We start from the raw sequence: 19,174 nt of genomic DNA, 5'->3' as shown, positions 1-19,174 counted from the left end.
GCCACAAAAATGTAATTTCCAGAGTCGGGGTACTGTACAAACATAGCTGCTGGGGATTCAGGGCCAGTGTTCAAAGGGTAACTCAACTGGGAGAAGGATGCAAGGGGGATGTTAGCCAAGGCAACGCCAAGCCACAATTCTTGACTTTGGTCTGGTACTCTAGATGTTCGTCTTGACTCCGAATAGTCTGAGCTGGCCCAGTTTTCTTCTCGAGGCTCCAGAGTGCTCCAGCTGTTCCTCTTGCAGCAGCTGTGTTGCTTCATGATCGTTCTGCTGTGAAACGACTTGTGTGTGTTTAGGGAAATGAAAGTTAAAGGCTCCTTGGCTTACAAAACCCACACCTATGGCTTTAGCTGAACAAACATCCAGTAACCAAAAGCATGTATAATTAAACCAGAGCACTGAGAATTATGAAGGTCTTGGCATGCTGCAGAATTTTAGGACCCTGTTTAACTTTCTCCCAAATCCTGTTTTTGCAACTAGTTTATTTAGGTTTTTTCCCTTCCTTGGTGCCGTGTATTGTGCACGTGTGCCGTGTATTGTGCACTTCCTGCCAGAGTTCCCAGCTCACCTGTGGCTTTTAGTGCTGACTTAGGCTCATCTTTTCCGCACTCCTTTCTTAAGAAAAGTACAAAGCTTTTCAGGTTCCTTGCCTTCATTTGTACTTTTGAAAGGGAAAAGTATCTTAGTGTGTTGTGTGGGTTCCTGGGATTCCAAACACTGGAAACCTAGAAATGCCAAATGATGCCCTGATCTGTTGTCCTCTTGTCAGGACAAGGATTTCTAGATCTTGTAGGTACCTTCAGATTTACTTTCCCAGATGTTCAGGGTAACTTTATCCACTTGTTGGTGATCCATTGAATCTGCAGTCAGACAGATGGGGGTGGGGGTGGGAGGGAATTGTTCAACTCCATATAAACGTTGTGTTAAATAATCTTTCATTCAGATTCTTAATTAAATGCTATTCCTAACAAACCATTAGAGATGCATGTTGTGTTGAAATCCTTTAAAACTTAATTGCGAAGCCAATTTGGCCAGTGTTTTAGTGTTGATTATTTGGTATGCATGCAGATTAACCATGTGTCTTTATCAGTAAATAGATGCTACCGCCTTTGGTTTAAAAGGAGCAGTCACTCATTCATTCACTCATTCATTTACTTGTTGGGCATTTGGGTTGGTCTTTTTTCCTTAAATCTGTAGTGCTTAAAATGCTAATGGTACATGTTGTGTGAGGCTTGGGTACCTTGCTTACTATTTAAGGCAGCTATTCTTAGAAACTAAAACTAGGTTGTTGGACTTTGGAAAACCACATGCAAGAGTTTTTATAACCCACTAATCTCTCTTGCACGAAGAGGACTTTATAGTGCTTATTTGTCAGTGCTGCTGTGTTAAATGCACAGCCTAGCTTCTTTTTTACTAATTTAGACATATTTGTCACGGATAGAAATGAGCTGCAGATGCTTCTTCAGCCTGAAGAAGGGTGTTTGTATCCAAAAGCTTGTGAAGAAGAATTTTTTCAACTATTTTAGTTGGTCTAATAAAACATATCAGATTTTCCCAAATAACTTGGTCCGCCTATATCCTTAGACCAACACGGCTACAACCTACACCCCTAAAATGTAGTGCATCATTGAAAGGAAAGCTTTGTCTTGATAAGAATATAGGTGAGCCGTTTTCCTCTTAATTTGTTGTATGAATCATTTGTGTAATCGCACCAAAAATAATTTGGTTTGATTTTCTTCAGCAGGGATCACAAGATACAGAATGCACACCAGCCAGCTGAATCAATCTTTGCTGAAAATGGAATACTTGACAGTTATGAATCAAGTTATTTAACAGCGAACTTCCTGTGGTTTACGTAGATTTCTCAATCGGAGGAAGGCTAGGGGCCTGTAGCTGAGCTCTACACAGCCTTGACTACAGCTGAACAAAAGTGAGAATCTTGTATGAGCAGTCCAAGAGAAGGCCTGTTTCACTTGTACATCAAAGTGCAAGGGCTAACAAACCGGAAGACTTATTCTCCGGAAAGCCATGCATCTCCCTGTATCAGTGTCTTGACGCCTGCTTATTACATAGTCCTGCACGTGAATTATGACCCATACGCAATTGTTCTCAGTTCCACTTTTTTTCTCTTCACAGATCACTTTTTTATATTTAACTAGACCTCCCTGTGCTAGTTTATTTTAGTGAAAATAAAGCTCAAGAGCTTTATTAAGCTTATACATTTTAAGCAGTATATTTGTCACTAAGCTCGGCAGTGATTTTTATGTAGACCACAGTCTTAGGAGCTTGCAACTTGGAAGTGTCATGGTTAAATAAGTCAGATCAAAGCCTAAGATTCTACCTGCCATTTGTTTGCAGCCAGATCGTCTCCCGTTTAACAACACATCTCTGTCTTAATCGTGTAATAAGACATTTTGATCACAGTTCCAAGTTAAGCTGCTGCTTAGGACATTAGGTGCACATTGTGAGCTTTCATTGGCATTGAAAAGGTGAAGGCTTCAAATCTTTATTAAAGACTTCCGGTCTGCTGTTTGCATGTTATACTTTGGAGTTTAATCATGAAAAATGAAGCCTTAAACTGTCAGTTGCACGTAAATGCTTTTTTGGGGTTAAGCTGTCTTGGGTATTGTAAAAAAAAAACAAAACACCAAAAAATCCCAAGAAGTCCCAAAACAGAAATGTTTCACATCTCCCTTTACGCAGCCTGGTTACAAATATGTAATGCAGGGTGCTCAGATATGGCACAGTTTAAGTCATCAAGTATGTCATTCTTAATTCTATATATTCTCTTTGAAATTAGGTCTAATACAGAAGCAGTTTTGGCTTCAGTAGGTTTTGTCTTACCATGACAGGTCTGGCAGCCAGTCAAAGGTTATGTAGTCGAGGGAAGTTTTGAAACTGTTCTGCAAATCTGCCTGACGGGACCTATGTCACAATCTTACCTGTATATTCCAAGCACTCTCTAACTGAATTAGTAGGAGTGAAGATGCTTTCGGTCATGAAAGCTATATATTTACATTTTACCCTGTAATTGTTTGAATACCAGCCTTTCCTGGTTCAGTGTAGTGTTTTATTCAGTGCTTAAATGTAACTGCAGTTATTCTTACAGAGAACAAGTTTACTACAGCTCTGGAGGAGACCAGCAGATTTCCTTGATCATTTTATAAATATTTACAGTAAGTCAAGGGAATTTATCACCCAGGTGAAACTCTCCCTTACCTTTGAGTTTCATGCTGTTAGATTCATTTACCAGGATAATTTAGTAATTGAGAGTTGCACTGTAGTCACTAAGTACTTAGTAGAATAAAATTTGAAGAGGGTCCAAGTTGAGTGGAAAGTAACAGCAGACAAGGCTTACTTACAAGTGAATGTGCAAACATGACCAGGATAAGGAAGAAAAACCAAAAGGCAAGGGTGAGACGATAGTGGATTCAAGCCTTGCAGGTCCACGGTGATATTAGATGGTAAAGGCCCAAGGATTGAACAGCTTTTATACTGAGGGATAACAAAGCAGAGGAATGTCTGCAGGACCTGAATGGATTTTAATAAGTAGTTTGCCAACAAATAGACTTGGATGTGGGAGAAGAAAATATAAATAATGTAACCCCTGTGCAAGCTAAATTTTGCTTGTCATAATAACATTCCTCATCCATAGCCGTTTATGATATTTTTTTTTTTAAATGGCCATCTGATATCTAATGCACACAGTAGCAAACAAGCTGAAACCAAGGCACTGTCTCAATGCAGCTTTTGATCAGTGGTTTGTACATTGTGTCAAATATGTGAAACTCTAGTACTTCCATTACTGCGAGCTAATGTATTTTGCTTTTACGTTGCCAGGAAATCCCCTCTTGGAAAGATGCTTTTCTAATGTGGCTTTGACCTCCTGCAGGCGGTGGTCTGCTTTGGTGTTGTTAACAGCTCAGTCATTACTGTAGCCATGAAGTCGTAGTAGCCAGCTGAAGAGCAAAGGCCTCATGAAGGCATTGCCATTGCTTTAAATGGCACAGATCCCAGGGCCATTAAAAGTAGAAGCAGCGTTGCAGAGGCTGGTACCAAGATGATCAAGAACAGTTGCTTATAGTTAACATGGTGCCTCTTGCAGTCTAATAAAGATTTAGCAGCTGAACTGTGAGTGCACTTGGCTTTAGCCTTGGTTGGAGAGAGTGGCTGTAGGAATAGGAGGAGGCCTAGTCAGGACGCTTCTCCCCCCACCCTTGCTGTGCTGCAAACTTCCTGTGTAACCCTGAGCAGATCTTTGCAGCTTCCTCCGGTGTAGGAGGAATGCCAGCTCCTTCCCTCCAAAGGGTGGCCTTCAAGTTGCAGTTGATGAAGCAGTAAGGGCTTCTAGAGCAGAAGGTGCATGTGTGAAATGTTTATCCCTGGTTTAGTCATAGCAAGCAGCCATCCTCCAAACTTGAAAATGGTACTGACTCAGTGTTTCCATTGCTGTGGATTGTCGGTTTAAGTAAAGTAAGCAACATTAAAGCAAGTAGATTGCAATGTGGTAGCTTTTTTACCTATTTCTGACTCTTTGCAGGTGCCTCAAGTACATGGGCATGCAGTGTCCCTAACATCCGAATGTTGCCTGATCAGAGGCTCTTGTTTAAAACCTGAGTGTGGTGTATGCGTCACTAGGTTTCTAATTAGTAATTGGGAGAGTGGCAGAAATGTGTATATATGCCTTTGGAATTAACCAGAAATCTTTTTGGTGGTTTGGTTACTTAATCGGATGTCTCAATGCTGAGAACAAGTTACTGCTTCTCTGGAATGGACTAGAAGACTTCCTCTGTTACTTGGTAGATAGCCACATGAAGGGAATTAATTGCCAACGTGCAGCTCTGCTCCTTTTTCACTGCTGTAACTTGTAAGGGAATCCTTCCTCATCTGTGCTATTTTATGGAATGGAAAACCTTCATTCTAGATGAAGAATTTTAGTTAACTTTACCTCAACTAATAGAGTAGAAGCCAAGATTTAAAAGCAGAAACACGTGCTACTTGGTGTTTCTGCTACTAAGCAAGCCATGTTTGAGCTGCTTGGTAGTTAAGAAAGTCACCTTCCATCACTTGTATTACAGTATTGGTAATCTCAAAAGCACACTTCCTTCAGTTGCAGTGACAGGTGTCACTGTCACTTGAGATCGTGCAAAATTTCAAGTTTCTCTAAGTCGTACACAGCTTCTACATGTTGGAGGTCATTCTGAATTTCGGGTGCAGTATTGCTTTGCAAGCTTGTTCGGCAGAAGCAAGATGATGCAGAGTGCAGCGTGGAGCTCAGCTCAGAACTGTGGGTGCTGACTTCAGTGTGCATTTCACATGGGTTTATCACAGTTGACATGTGTCTCCACACACTTTTTCTTTATATGGATTACTGAAACAGATGAAGTACTAACTGAAAATATTTTGTGCTGAAGCTGGTTGACTCTGGGGTGGTTCTTGTACTGAGGGCCCAAATGAATAGCACCAGTACAATGCATCTGGAAGTCCTAAACTTTAAAAATACGTTAACCATTATACATTTTTCTCCATGTTTTTAAGGTTATATGTTTAACCTCTGTGAATATCAGGCTGCTAAATTTCTTCTCATGGGTTTGCTGCCATATGTGCAGAATTTGTAAGTGCTGATGGCTAAGGCTTTTATCCCAGTTTTGTTTGGTTAAAGTGAGTTAACTGGATATCATGATGTAGGCTATTATGAGCAATTCTGACACTTTTGGAGGAAAAAACACTAATCTGTTCACTTTGCTTTTCAGGGGGAATCTGTAAAATATTTCCTGGACAACTTGGATAAACTTGGCGAATCAGTAAGTTTAATTTAGTTGTGCATTTTTAATATTAGATTATCTAAGGATATCAGTAGAAATTTTGCTTATTCAATTTAATTCGTTAAACCTTATTTGTAACTTGGCTCTGATAACTGGATCTTGTTTTAGTTGCTTCCATATTCCACGGGTGAACGGGTAAAATCTTAAAATGTGTTGTTGGTGACAGAAGATAAAATACTGGTGTTTGTTCTATATGATAAAACTCTAATAAGCCAAAGATAAAAGGGGTCAAGATAAATCTCTAAATACCTAACTTTTGTGGAAATTTATTCTTTAATCACTTGCCATGGAAATTTACAGAATACCCAAAAATCAGTAATTTTTTCCATAACAAGTACAGTGTTATTGTATGCTGAAAATAGCTGTAAAAGCAGTATTGATTTCCATAGTTATTCTTCTCTGTTTGAAGATCAGGTATGCCCTTATACAAATATATAACAATACATATAAATATTGAATAGAATCTAGTTGTCTTTAGGAAAAAAAATAAAACTTTCAGTGGAATCTTTTTGCACGGGTGGGGACAGGAAATTTGGTTGCCATTTTTTCTCATAAGCTTGTGTATTCAGTGTGTATGCTAATGTCTGTTAGTTTTGTTTTGCAGAATTTGTCTATGAAAATTGGCCTTGTACTGTAATAGAGTAGAAGTTGCAAGACCAAACAGAGAGCTTTTATATTGCATCTCCAGCTAATGGCTAACAAATTGTTATAAAGGATCTAACTCACTTAAATGGCACCCTAATGACATCAGATTTATTCACAGAGACTGAAACCGAGAAGGAAGAGTCTAAACTGTGAGCTGGACCCAGCTCGCCCAGAGCCTTCTGAAAATGATATGTAAACCCCAAACAAAATCTTTCCTAATAAGATTTGTAGCTTTTAGTACCTACTGGGGTAGCCACCTGTTAGTTTTCATTCATTCATACAGCACTAATGTTGCTTGTTTTGTGTATTGACTGTTTCTGCCGGTATGAAGCACTAACAGCTCCACAATTAGCATTCCAGTGAATGAACTTACTCCGGTGTTAATTAAGTCCCTTAAAAGTGCCATTAGAATGGCTCAGAATATTTTTATTTTCCAGATTTTTTTCCAACATTATTTTCAAATGTAAAATTTGCTTCCTTATGAAAACTGCTTTTCCCAGCCTCCTTCTGTAGTTGTGATGGAGAACTTGTGAATACCTTGGTGAAGATTTTAACTCTCCTTTTAATTGTGCTTATGTCATCAAACTGTAGTAAATGAGTGTGTTTTTTTTACCAGGCACATCTTGAACCACAGTGTCTTAGTCATTGTCAGAAGACACTGACTTTAAATATTTTAAATTAGCTAAGTGTATTTGGTCTAACTATAAATCAGGAATGCAGTTAAAATGCAAAGAATTTTCCTACAGAACAGGTTTGTTTTTTAAGAAAAGCCAGTTCAGACTCTTGCAGAAAAACGCTGGGTAGTTTTGTAAGGGAGAAACTTGGTAGACTCCTTATTCTTTCCCATCCAGACAGTTGGAGTGCTGATGGTTAGACTTGTTATTTTTGTATTGTAGCACACTTTGTGTTGGGGATCTTTATACCAAGAAACTGCCCGCAAGCAGCCTTGAAATTAGGGTAATGACCAGACCTGATTGTGATCCTGTTACCTATAACATAAAAGGAAAGCGTGTTGTCCAGCATATGTAAAAACAAAAAAACAAAAAAAACCAAAACAAACCCACTTGCTGTTCAGATGGCTTGACAGCACAGTGGAGGAAGGATAATCTTTTTGTGCGTGTAATCAGAACCAGATGGGCTCATTTCAAAGCAGAATTTCAGTGTTGTAAATGTCTCTAACTTACAGTATTTCTCACGCTGGTGAGTTAGAATATTAACTGCTAGCACACAGCGCACAGGATGGTGAGACATGACCCCTGCTTGCAGGGATTGTGAATTAATTGGACAAATAGAATTTGAAAATAAGCAAATGAGTTGCCCAGGCAAATGAGCCATTTTGATACTTTTTAAGAAGAGACTACAGGTGGACTGGGAGAGTAGACGGTTGAGGTTTGAATGGAGATGGAAAGTAAAGCCAAAGTAGTGCGTTTTAAAGAGCCATTTGACAACTTGGCTTCCAGGAAGGGGGAAGGTTTCATAGGCAAAGGGAGCAACAAAAGGGGACGTGTGGAGGAGGAGAGGAAGAAAGAAGCAGGAAAAGTGAGCAAAGTTCAAGGGGCAGGATTGAGGGCACAGGGCAGGGATATATATGCATTCAGGTAGGTGGGGAGGTAGCAAAGAATCGGCAAGTGACGCAGTAATGGCAAGAGGAAGTGACTCGCTGCTGAATGTTGGAACCGTTCAGGCTGCCAGCAGTGGAGATTTCAGGCGTACCGGCTAGACAGAAAAACAGCAAGTGCTGCAGTGTTGGCAGTGAGGTTGGCTCCCATCTAAAATGGAAGAGATGAGGCAACCTGACAGATCCTGGGTGGAGAAAAGTTAGGAGCAGATGTCTAAGATGTATATTCATGCCTGACGGGGGAAGAGTGGATCCAGCTCAAGAGGGGGTGGGGGGATTGGACGGAGATGAAATTGCTTCCTGCATGTAAGCTTTAGGAAATCCATTAGAGACGAGTCCAGACTGGTCTCAGTTCCCGTCTGTCAGCCAAATTTTGTCTTCTCTGTCTGTGTATAGAAGACTGTTCATTGCACTTCATGGGCTGTGTACTGTCCCATAAGTGCATCCTGGCTGGCCAAAGGCATGGTAGCTTGTATGCTAGTAATGCTAATCAGCCTTCAGGAGAGGAAGTGAAACTCATTTCTGTTGAAGTTGCAGAAGGAATATGCCAAAAGTGAGTGCCTGGTTGGGAGGGTGATCTGGACTTGGGGCTTCATAGCTGTGCTCTTGCACAAGGACCTTGACAGCTCAGAGGCGGTCAGAGCCTTGCACTTTGTGTCCTGCTGTGCATATTAATACATGAAAAGGCCCCAAATGCTTCCTAAACAAGTCTGTCTCTTGCTGCCTCAAATATCAGGAGTGTCTGCCCTTCCCTAGTTTGCTGAGGACCTTTGTGAGAGGGAGTTGGTCTCAGGAATGTGTTCGACAGAAAGGGCCTTGAATCTTCAGTGCAGACATCCTTTCCCGTACATGTACATTAGGCCCTGCAGCTAAAAATCAGCACAGACAGCTTGTCTGACTGTGAAAAGGCTTTTCTTGCACTCTTAACTTTCAGTCCCTGGGATCCCTCTTTTTCCTGCTGTCCTAGTCTTTTTAGTAGACTGGAATCAGATGGAGCAAAGCGAACAGACAAACTAGTCATCCTTCCAGGAAGCCTTTTTCCATCAGAAAGAAGCAGGGCGGAGTAGAAGGCACAGGCCCAACTTTTTTTTTTACACAGGGCATGCATCTAAAAGGTTACAGTGGAGTCTAAGGGATTCAGCTTTTCTACCTGAAGAACAGGGCGATGCTGTTCGCAGTGTGCATCAGTATCTTGAAAAAGAGGAGGGAGGGGAGCCTTGTGGTACAGAAAGCTCCTTTGTGACTGGGTGTTTGTGATAAAATCAATGCCTTCATCGCAGCCAGCTTGAATAAAGAAACAGGAGTTTGGACAAAACAGTCCCTCTTCGCTGGTTGTTTCACTTCTTCTCATTCGGGGAGGAAGGGGAGGGAGCAGAACAAAGTGCTCCTTGAAATCTTGGGAACATTTAACCCGTTGATTTGTAACACTTTTTTGTTCGAGTTAAACTTGGGTCTCTTAAAAGAGGGCAGAGCATGTCTGTCTAAAGCAGGGCTGTCCAGCTGAGTCCATGGGGGCTGCACCCCACGTGGGCCGTACCGGGCAGGCTGTGGAGACTGGAGCGATGGGGGAGCAGTGGCCAGGTAAGACCCTGGGGGCCACACATTAACCCTTCGCAGGCTGCCAGTTGGACAGCCCTGGCCTAGAGGATGCACTGCCTTGACAAAGGGTTGAAGCCTCTAACTGCCTGCGCAAGAAAGTTTTGCTGTGATATTGACCTCTTGTTAGTCAGATTCATTGACATAATTCATCCCGAAGTTTAGCTAGTCCTTGTGAGACAGGATTTTTTGACTGTTCAGTTTTTGTATCGTTTTAAATAAAGTGTAATGCAAGACAGGCAATATTCAAGTATTTCAAAACGGGAACAGTGCTGCCAAGCTCTGCGTTAGGTAGGTGTGTGTTTATTCCTGTCTGTGCTTCACAAGATTTCCAAAGGCCTCAGGTTAAGCATTCCTTTGTGTGGGATAGTCTAGAAAAGATCAACACTAGTTTGAGTAGAGAGAGACATGGAGCCCAAGTTTTAAACAATCATGGTCCAAAACTGCAATGAATGATGGAGTCTTATACATCAGAACAAAGTATAACAGAGGATATAGATACACTTGCAAAACGGAGCAGTAAATACAATTATCAGCCAACTGGTTGATCATAGATAAAGGCCCCAAAGAGCAAAACGACTCCTGTAAGACAGAGATGCCAGAGACGGATTCACCTTCTTTAGGCGTTAAGCCGTACAATGCTGGCCGTCTGGGTTTGTGCCATTTGAAAGTCTCATGCTTTGGAAAACCAGCTCCTACTTGCACTGAGTGTTTTCATTAAACTGGATGTGGCTTCTCATGTAGGAAGAACGTGGAAATGTTCTCATGTTTACCTGCAGGGAAGGCAACAGGTTGCTGTATAGGCATTTACATGTTGTTTGGAGTTGACTCCTCTGGCCTCAGCTGATTAAAATAAAGACCGCAATCTTTCAACAGCTTTTTGGAACGTGTTAGCTCTGTTGCTTATGTTTGATCTGAGTAATTTAGGAACTTGCATATGAAGGGGAAGGATTGAGTGCTAGCTGTTAAGGTTGGATGTTACACCAAGTGAGGGAGGAAGGATCTGTGCATCTAGTACCCTTTGCAGGGGAAGAAGGGTGGCTTTTCATAAAGAATCCAGAGTGAGGAGCTGAAGGAAGCTGGTGGTGTGACAGATAACTCTCCATTATAGAAGGACATTTGATACGCCTAAGAACAGTTTCAGTTCTCTACAGAGTGTGTCATATTTTTGGTACTGGGCTTATTTTCCACTTTGGAACATAAGACGTTACTTTAAAAAGCAGTAATAATTAATGAAGGCTGTGAAGGAAGGAGAGAATTTTGAAGTCTTTTATATCAGAAGTCTGCAGAAGCTGCTGTACCTGCAAGTGTAGCCTAACCAGTGAACTTTGCTTTATTTTTTTATTTTATTTTATTTTATTTTAGGATTATCTTCCATCACAGCAAGATATTCTGCTGGCAAGAAGACCCACTAAAGGGATTCATGAGTATGACTTTGAAATTAAAAATGTTCCCTTCAAGATGGTGGATGTAGGTGGCCAGAGGTCTGAGCGGAAGCGTTGGTTTGAGTGCTTCGACAGTGTCACATCGATACTCTTCCTCGTCTCTTCCAGCGAATTCGACCAAGTGCTCATGGAGGATCGGCTAACAAATCGCCTTACTGAATCTCTGAACATTTTTGAAACGATAGTCAACAACCGGGTTTTCAGCAACGTCTCCATCATCCTCTTCCTAAATAAGACAGACTTGCTTGAGGAGAAAGTACAAAAAGTCAGCATCAAGGACTATTTCCCAGAATTCGAAGGGGATCCCCACTGCTTAACAGACGTCCAAAAATTCCTGGTGGATTGTTTTCGTACCAAACGCCGGGACCAACAGCAGAAACCCCTATACCACCATTTCACCACTGCTATTAACACAGAAAACATCCGGCTGGTTTTCCGTGACGTCAAGGATACCATCCTCCATGACAACCTCAAGCAGCTTATGCTACAGTGAGGTGCAGAAAGACGTTTTTATTTTGATGATTTTTTTTGTGTGTTTTCAAATAGAAGTTTACAACAGGAGCAGAAAAAATCCAGGTCCTGTCGGACTTCTTGATGTGTGGCATACAGCTGAACACATGGTTGCTAATTTCTGCTGAAATCCAGGCTTTAATCTTTTTCCACTGTAGCTTCAAGTTGGCTCAAATTGTAATTTTATAGCAGACCCAGGTTGCCTGTAAAGTGACTAAATTTGATCTCCAAACACTTGCATGTTGCAAAGAATAGAGCTAGAGAATTCATTCCGCCGCTAATTCCACGTCCAGCCTTCAGCGTGCATTCATTGGGAATATATTAGACTCAAGGCAGTAATTTAAAAAAACTTTTCTTCTTCCTTAAAACAATGATGAGACTGTGATACCATAGCTGACTTTGATTTCTCAGGTCTTTTATTTAGAAATTCCATAAATCTCTTGCTGGAGTCTTTCTGAAGCTTGGATGTATAGCATAATGCTCTCCCTAGTTTGTGTACAGCTTTGAATGGATTTTTATGATTAGGTTTGCTTTTCAGGAAGAAGCTGGGAACTCTTGTCTACATTAACGCTTTCGGCCCAAAATGTCTAATGTGATTGTAAGTTGCAGAGTTCTCCCTAAATTTCATGCTGTTGCATCATTTAAGTATTTTTTTTTTTTTTTTTTTTTTTAGAGCCATAACAAAGCACAAAGCACTATGACTCGGTTCTTCTGAATGTCTTGCAGGTGGGAAGTGGAAACAAGCTAAAAATTGGTATTCATTTTTGCATTGCCAGATGTTACACCTAAGTACCTAGCCCCAGTGTTTGTCAATTTGAAGTGTGCTTTTGTACATTTGGGTTTTGTACCTTTCCCCTTTGATCTCGCAGAGCCTGCCTTGCGCTACATCAGTAGTCAGATGCATGGAACTATTTTCAAATTTAAGTGCCTCCCCTATTCTGTCCTCTTGCAGTATTTTCAGTGGCCTTATATGAATACATGCCCCAGACAGTGGCCGTGTGTAGGTAAGGGTAAGTAACCCAAACACCACTGTGATGAATGTCTGCACAGAAGAATAAGCATAACGTGTCTCAGTAGTAAATGCTCGTGCGTGAAAACATCCGAGAAATCTGTCGGTCGTGTCTACCAATCCTGTGTGCGCTTGAGCCAAACTTAATACACAGTGCTGTAAGATGCCATTTGTCACCAGTTATATTCTGCCAAAAGTCCCGTTTCATATCCTTTCACAGGCCTTTATTGTGGCTGTGGGGCAGGTGCTTTCAGCTGAAGCTCTGCCTGCCAGGGTTTGTTATCAAATAGAATTAAACGTGGCTAATTTGTACTTTTAAAAAGAAAAAAAAACCCTCGGTACCACCACTGCACTTACTCCAGTCACAGTGCTTTTATTTTAACCAGTCTTTTGTTTGCTTACTTGCCTTATAGAATTGACTAATTCTTGTGGAGGGAAAGAGTGGCCAAAGCACTTTTTTAAGATGGGTTTCAGCCCTGCTGTGCTTCGTGTGTGGCAAGTGGTTTGGCATACTGGTCTGATCCCTTAAAACTGTCCACATGATTGTGTGATGTTGTTAGGAGTCGGGAAATGTGGACTCTGTTCTCAACACTGCCTTTGACTTCCTGTGAGAAGTCATAAAAACGCCCGGGTACCTTGGTCCCTTCAGCAAAATGGGATTGGTGCTCAGGTAGCAGTGCTTTGAAATCAATCGTGGAATTTTAACGTGTTCAAAAGAAAAGTCATAAATATAAGAACCAAGAATGTGCTCCAGACGTAGACAGAGCACTTTTTCTAGAAAGCAGTGAATCTGAAGAGGGCATGGGACGATCTGGTGGATAAGCTGCTGAATGTTTACTCCTTGGGTGGACAAAAGGGCTAATGGTGATCCTTGGATATGCGGATAGAGGAACCTGAAGTTGGGAGATGGTTTTGCCTGTATTGGGTCCTGACGTGGCTGCTCATGGAGTGTTGGATCCAGGTTGGGTATCAACAACTCATAAAGGACATTGATAAACATGGAGAGGGTTCAGAGAAGAGCCATGAGAGTGATTCAAAGGTTGGAAAACTACATCTTGATACGAGACACCAGGAGTTCTCTATTTTTCATTCTCTAAGTAAAGGGTTAAGGAGTTTTGCTTGATGATGGTCTAACCCCGGCAAGGGTGCCAGTGTGGGGCATGCAAAGGCATTTTGCTTGGCACGTGTGTCTCTGGGCGGAAAGCAGGGAAGGTCTGTGCTGCCACAACAACAATCGGACCCCCTCGCGGTTCCCACACCGTCCACCCCTGGCACACCAGCATCTTACAAGTTGAGGTTGCAGGTGGTTTGTCACACTGGCAAAAAACGTTGCCTACCCCCGCTGTAAGTACCTACAAGGGCACCGAAGTGTCAACTGTGGACTCTTCAGTACAGCAAAATCCATTGATTAGGACACTGAAGCTAAACCAACTTGTATGTGATCTTCTATCAGTGAGGGGGGGAATCCAGAAAATTATTAAGATCCCTGTTGTTACTTAAACTTAATATTTAGAACGTAGGTGGTGGCACTGAAGTCTTGAAAATGGCTTGACCAAGAATAGCTTTCTTAGGTCACATAGGTTATCCATTCAACATCTTTTTTTTTTTTCCACGTTGGCTACAGAATTAAAGGGCCCCAAACTGTTGGGACTATGCCATACATTTGCCAACAATCCCCTCCTTGATGGCCCTCCTAGAGGAGCCATCACTTTTATTTTTAGGCTCGGGCGGGCGTGGTAGAGGGTTGAGCCTGGTGGGTTATATGAGTAAGTCCTTGCAGCCACCAGTGGAGCAGCTGTCTTGATGCCAGCACTCAGTTTCTTTAGTTGCTTATTTTTTCGATCCATGAGCATACACACGGCCTCTCCATCTCCTTCTATGAGAAGACTAGTTTTTCTGTATTTTACCAGTTTTCTCCAGCCCCTTCCATAGCCAAGCATGTCAGTCAAGGTGACCCATATTAAAATGCTTCACGATAGTTTCTAGATTGATTTGTTGTATAACGTTTTGGATATTTGATACTCAAAACCCAGGATATCCTTTTGGCTCAACTGTTTGTACGGAAATATTACTGCACTAAATTTATCTTGTAATTTTTCTTTCCCTCCCATTTGATTCAGCATGATGTAGGTGACATTTGTTACTGAGGACACAGGAGTTTTGTCTTTCATTCCCAAAGGGTTAAGGAGGGCTTGCTTGATGATGCAGTAAGTATCTGCAGGGGCAATGAAGTCTGAATTATGGACTTTAGTACTGTAAGGCCCAATGATAGGACACTGAAGTTAAACAAACTTGCACGTGAATTTTTAGCCATGAGGGGGGCATCCAAAGAATTATTCAAAGAAGGTCCCTGTGGCCTTTGTTACACAGATTAGGCTAGATCAGAGGTGGCCAACCTGCAGCACGCATGCCACAAGTGGCACAGGCAGTCTCTATGGGTGGCACATAGCAGGAGGTGAGAAGATAAGCAGGTGGGGGTATGGAGCAGAAAGCAGAGCAGGCAGGGAGCATAGGGCAGGAAGCAGAAAGCAGCAGGCAAGGGAAAAAGGATTAGAGTGGCACTTGGGGAGGGTGTAGGGCTAATTGTGGCCGGCCCAAAGGGTAGCCCTCCCCATGCCCCACTGGAACAGATGATCATGATGGTTGTTGGGTCTCATGCCAAAATAGTTGTCAGCCCAAATTCACTTAAACTGGAAAGACATATCACATCACAGGACCTGTCTGTGTTGGAAGTTACCAACACTGATGCTAATACAGGAACAGGGCCCTGTCTCTGAAGTTTTGAGGACCTACAATTCCCAGATGACTACAGTAGAATATAAAGCTCTGAATTAAATCCTTGGTCTTTACATTATCAAGAAGCCCTGGTAATCTCAGTTAATAAGCCTTTTCAGAATGTTTTCCAAAATGTGGGACTTGTGCAAATATGTTGTTAGCTAATATTTTTTGGCAAGTGTCATGCCTGCTCTTTCCAAAAAATCTTTTATTATTAAATAATAAAAAGTTCCAACTGCTTGTTGGAGGCTGCAGGCGCTTGTTACAACCTTAGTTCAGACAGGTTAGGAAATTCGGCAAGTGATGCATCTTCAATCTTGTGCCTTGGGGTTGCTGAAGAGAAGCATGGAGCATCGGCAATCACTGATCATTTTAGTTTTCTATTTCACACTAAGGGAAGTCCCTAAATTTTCAGAAGTGTTTAGTGTTTTGTTTTTTTAATTTGAGATGCCCAGCTTAATGCCTGCTCAACAGACCTCCTGGCCCAGCTCTCTGAGTATTGGACTGTTTTATGGCAAGCAGCAAGGTGTTTTTATGTTTTAGTTTTTGGGATGGCCTTTATTGAACCTGCTCTATACTTGGGAGAGATGTTGGAAAAGCTTTCAGGCACAAAGTGCCCTTCTCTTGCCTCTCATCCGTTTCCTGGACCACCATGGCTACATCACTCCAGCAGATTTGTCTTAAATTAGAGACCCCAACTCTCTTGTTTTCTACAGAGTAGGACTCGCACTGTAAGCACTAAGGGGTCTTAGGCTAAAGTAACTATGTTCAAACAGAATTATATGAAGTTTTGGCACTTGGCATTTTTCCCTCTACTTTTGTTTTTCGAAAATTAATCTTGAAGCACTGTTTATGCAATTCCGATGTTAGACGTTGCCTTAAAACAAATTGAATCAACACTTTTTTTTCCATCTCCTTTGTACTTGCCAACTAGCTGAGAAGCAGCATATCTTGTGCTGTGTTTATTTCTTTTGAGACTTGCTACTAAATGTTGCTTTGTGGCAGAATATAATTTTGGTGCAAAATCTAGTATTTTAACTTTGTTGAACAGGCTGTCCATGCACGTGCTGAAGTAAAAGTAGATGGATTGCTCTATATCAAGTAGTGAAAGTGAAGACTGTTAACGTAAGCCAGTAAGTTATGGTACGAGGTCAGGACATGTATATTCTAAAAAGTGGGGATACAGGAAAACTCCTGAGGCTTCTTCAAGTTTACTTTTTACTAGGGCTAACTTCCAAAGATCATTGGCTAGTTTCTGCTGCACTGAACGATCATTGACCACACTGAGATGTGAGTGAGAAATACCACTAGCTTGTACAGTCCTCCTGTACTTGAAGGTGAATGTGGCATTTTAGCATTTGCTTCCTGCTGCATTTTAAAAAAAAATCTAATTGTTTGAAGACTGTGGCTATTCACCAGTGCTGGAAACAATCCACCTTTTCCATCTGGAGTATATGGGAGCCAAAGCCATCACTAACAACATTCACTGAAAACCCCAGCTCTTACAGATGAGCCTTCCTCTCATCTCTTCTGCAGGTGTCAGCTAGTAGGCTTAGGCCTTTGGCTAATAGGTAAATTATTTTTAAATCTAATCAGGATTCTTCAACCAAATTGCTAAAATATTTCGGGCTCTTTAGAGTTTTGCAATACAGAGTATAGTGAGCTCCCAGATAACTTCACCAAAAGCTCTGAAACTAATGGGACTTCTCTATCCTGCCATTCATTTGTGTAGTAACAATTCGATATATCTAAACACAGCTCTATGGCAGGATGCAGCCCAAGTTTTCTAAGTTATTGCAAAAACTGATGGTTGGACACCCATATATCTCGCCAGGTGGTTGCCCAGTTAAGAATTCCTTAGACATTTCTCTTTAGAGGGGTCATTATAGAAATACACTTTCCAACAGCACGTTTCTGGTTTCAGAACGATCAGGATATTTGATGCCACGCTAAATTTGTTCACAACCTAACTTCACAGGGCTTTCTTTATTTGATGGTACCAGGACTTTAAAAAAAAAAAAATCACCGTATTGCAATAGTGCCATTTGTAATTTCTTTTCCTTTTACTTGAAAACAAAATTGAATTGCAAACTATTTAAAATTGCTTTCCTGCCCTTTCAGTAGCAGTGAGAGCTTACCTTATGTGAAGCCTTCTGTAAAAATATATTTTGTAACAACCTCATAGATCCTTTATCTAACAAAACCAAGATTTATTTTAGCTTTGTATAAATGTTTGTGGCTTATAATTTTTATATGTTTAACTTTTATAACTTTCCAGGGCCTAAGAGCCTCTATATTGTAAATTTACCTCTCCTTGCTTTAGTTCAGGATTAGCAATAAATTATTTCTGAAGGAGGTCGTAAAGGAAAAAAGTATCACTTCCTTTTATAAAATGGTTAAATTACTAATGGTTTAAAGCCTTCTTGCATTCAGTTGTACATTGCTCTGTACATACTCTGCCAAAATGTTGCCTTACAGCTATTAATATTTGCCTTGTGTTTAAAAAAAAAAAATTAAAAAATTACTGACGATAAATAAACGTATACAGCCTTGAATTGGTCCTGTGCGGTTGTTTTGTTGTGGACATAATTGTGTGTAGGGAGACGACTTGTTTTTAGTCTTCTGCTTAAAAGCAGCAGAGTTCAACTTTTGCCCAGTTTGAAATTTCCGTTATTACTATTAAGATACTTTGATTTTGACTTTCTTTTGTTACAGTCACTACAGGCTAACTGGTGTCCCCTGCCCCCCCTCTGTCTTCAAGTATCAACACATGAAAAATGGATCAGAGCATCAGGGCTTTCTCTCTCTGCTACATCATTTCTTCATTTGGATGGTGTTCCCATTTTTTTAATGGGATTAGATGGCAAATCACTGTAAATTTAAGCATTTTAACTTCCATATAGTTGTTTTGAATCAGCCAGTTTTTGTGTATCCTCAGATCCGGCTGTAGCAATGAAATCTGTGTAGTGCTACAACATCAAACTCTTTACAGCAAACCCTGCCCTGAACCCTTCTTCCCTGTTCGTGGTGCTGTGCCTGGCACAGCTGTGGAGCTCCTCTCATCTCATAGAAGGTGTCGAGGACGCAGAACATCTCAGGCCCTGCTCGTTGGACGTGAGGCCAGCTGGGACAGCAAGTCAGCGAAGAGCTCCCTGACCTCAAAGCCATCTCCTGGAATTGTGTGCGACTGTAGCTCGAGGTTTGTGCACTTTCCCTTGACGGGGAACAGGGGTTCTGCAGGCAGTATTGGGCGGATACTTTTTAAAGCTGCTTCCTTCCTGCACGAGAAGCTCTGATTACACAACAAGGAAGCTGACACAAGGGAGCAAACTCGCATGAAGTCCCAATGAAGAGTGAGTCCTTCCTTTGCTGACCTTGCTGAGCCATTGCAGGGCCAGTAGCATATCATGCAGGAGACACTGAAATTCAGAGCTGCCTTCAGGTTTTTGTTCCCATGCTGATGGTTAGTTCCTCAATACCAGCTCGAGGGCAAAGTGCTACAGGAGCAACTACTGAGAGAGTCTGTCCAGAGGGGCAGATGTGTAAATGAGATGAAGCTGGCTTGGTGCCTGCCTCTGTTCAGTAGCAAAGGTGTTGGGGAGAGCAAGGACCTCTGCTTAGTGTTGCGGATCCTAGCAAGGCCGGGGCATTCTGTTGCCTGCACCTTGCAGGGGGATTCCGTCACTCTCTTGCTATCAAGAAGCTCCCAAGATAGTGAAAGCTTGTCCTCACAAACGGTCCATGCTGT

The 19,174-nt window shown here is 41.6% G+C and overlaps 2 protein-coding genes across 2 annotated transcripts in view; both read left to right on the top strand.

Annotated features, from left to right (window-relative positions):
• GNA13 (G protein subunit alpha 13) overlaps positions 1-12,354 on the top strand; it is a 30,449-nt gene extending 18,095 nt beyond the window's left edge. The window contains exons 3-5 of the mRNA XM_006017347.3: positions 5,757-5,807; positions 11,053-11,626; positions 12,316-12,354. Coding sequence (XP_006017409.1) covers positions 5,757-5,807; positions 11,053-11,625 — 624 coding nt within the window. The 3' untranslated portion in view covers position 11,626; positions 12,316-12,354. The remainder of the gene's footprint in view (positions 1-5,756; positions 5,808-11,052; positions 11,627-12,315) is intronic.
• AMZ2 (archaelysin family metallopeptidase 2) overlaps positions 11,622-19,174 on the top strand; it is a 28,395-nt gene continuing 20,842 nt past the window's right edge. The window contains exon 1 of the mRNA XM_006017345.3: positions 11,622-18,625. The gene's annotated coding sequence lies outside the window, so the exon portion shown is untranslated. The remainder of the gene's footprint in view (positions 18,626-19,174) is intronic.

This window comes from Alligator sinensis, unplaced genomic scaffold (genome assembly GCF_000455745.1).
Source record: "Alligator sinensis unplaced genomic scaffold, ASM45574v1 scaffold282_2, whole genome shotgun sequence".
Classification (NCBI taxonomy): domain Eukaryota; kingdom Metazoa; phylum Chordata; order Crocodylia; family Alligatoridae; genus Alligator; species Alligator sinensis.
The sequence above is the reverse complement of the archived record's forward strand: the minus strand, read 5'-3'. Positions and strand labels throughout refer to the sequence as shown.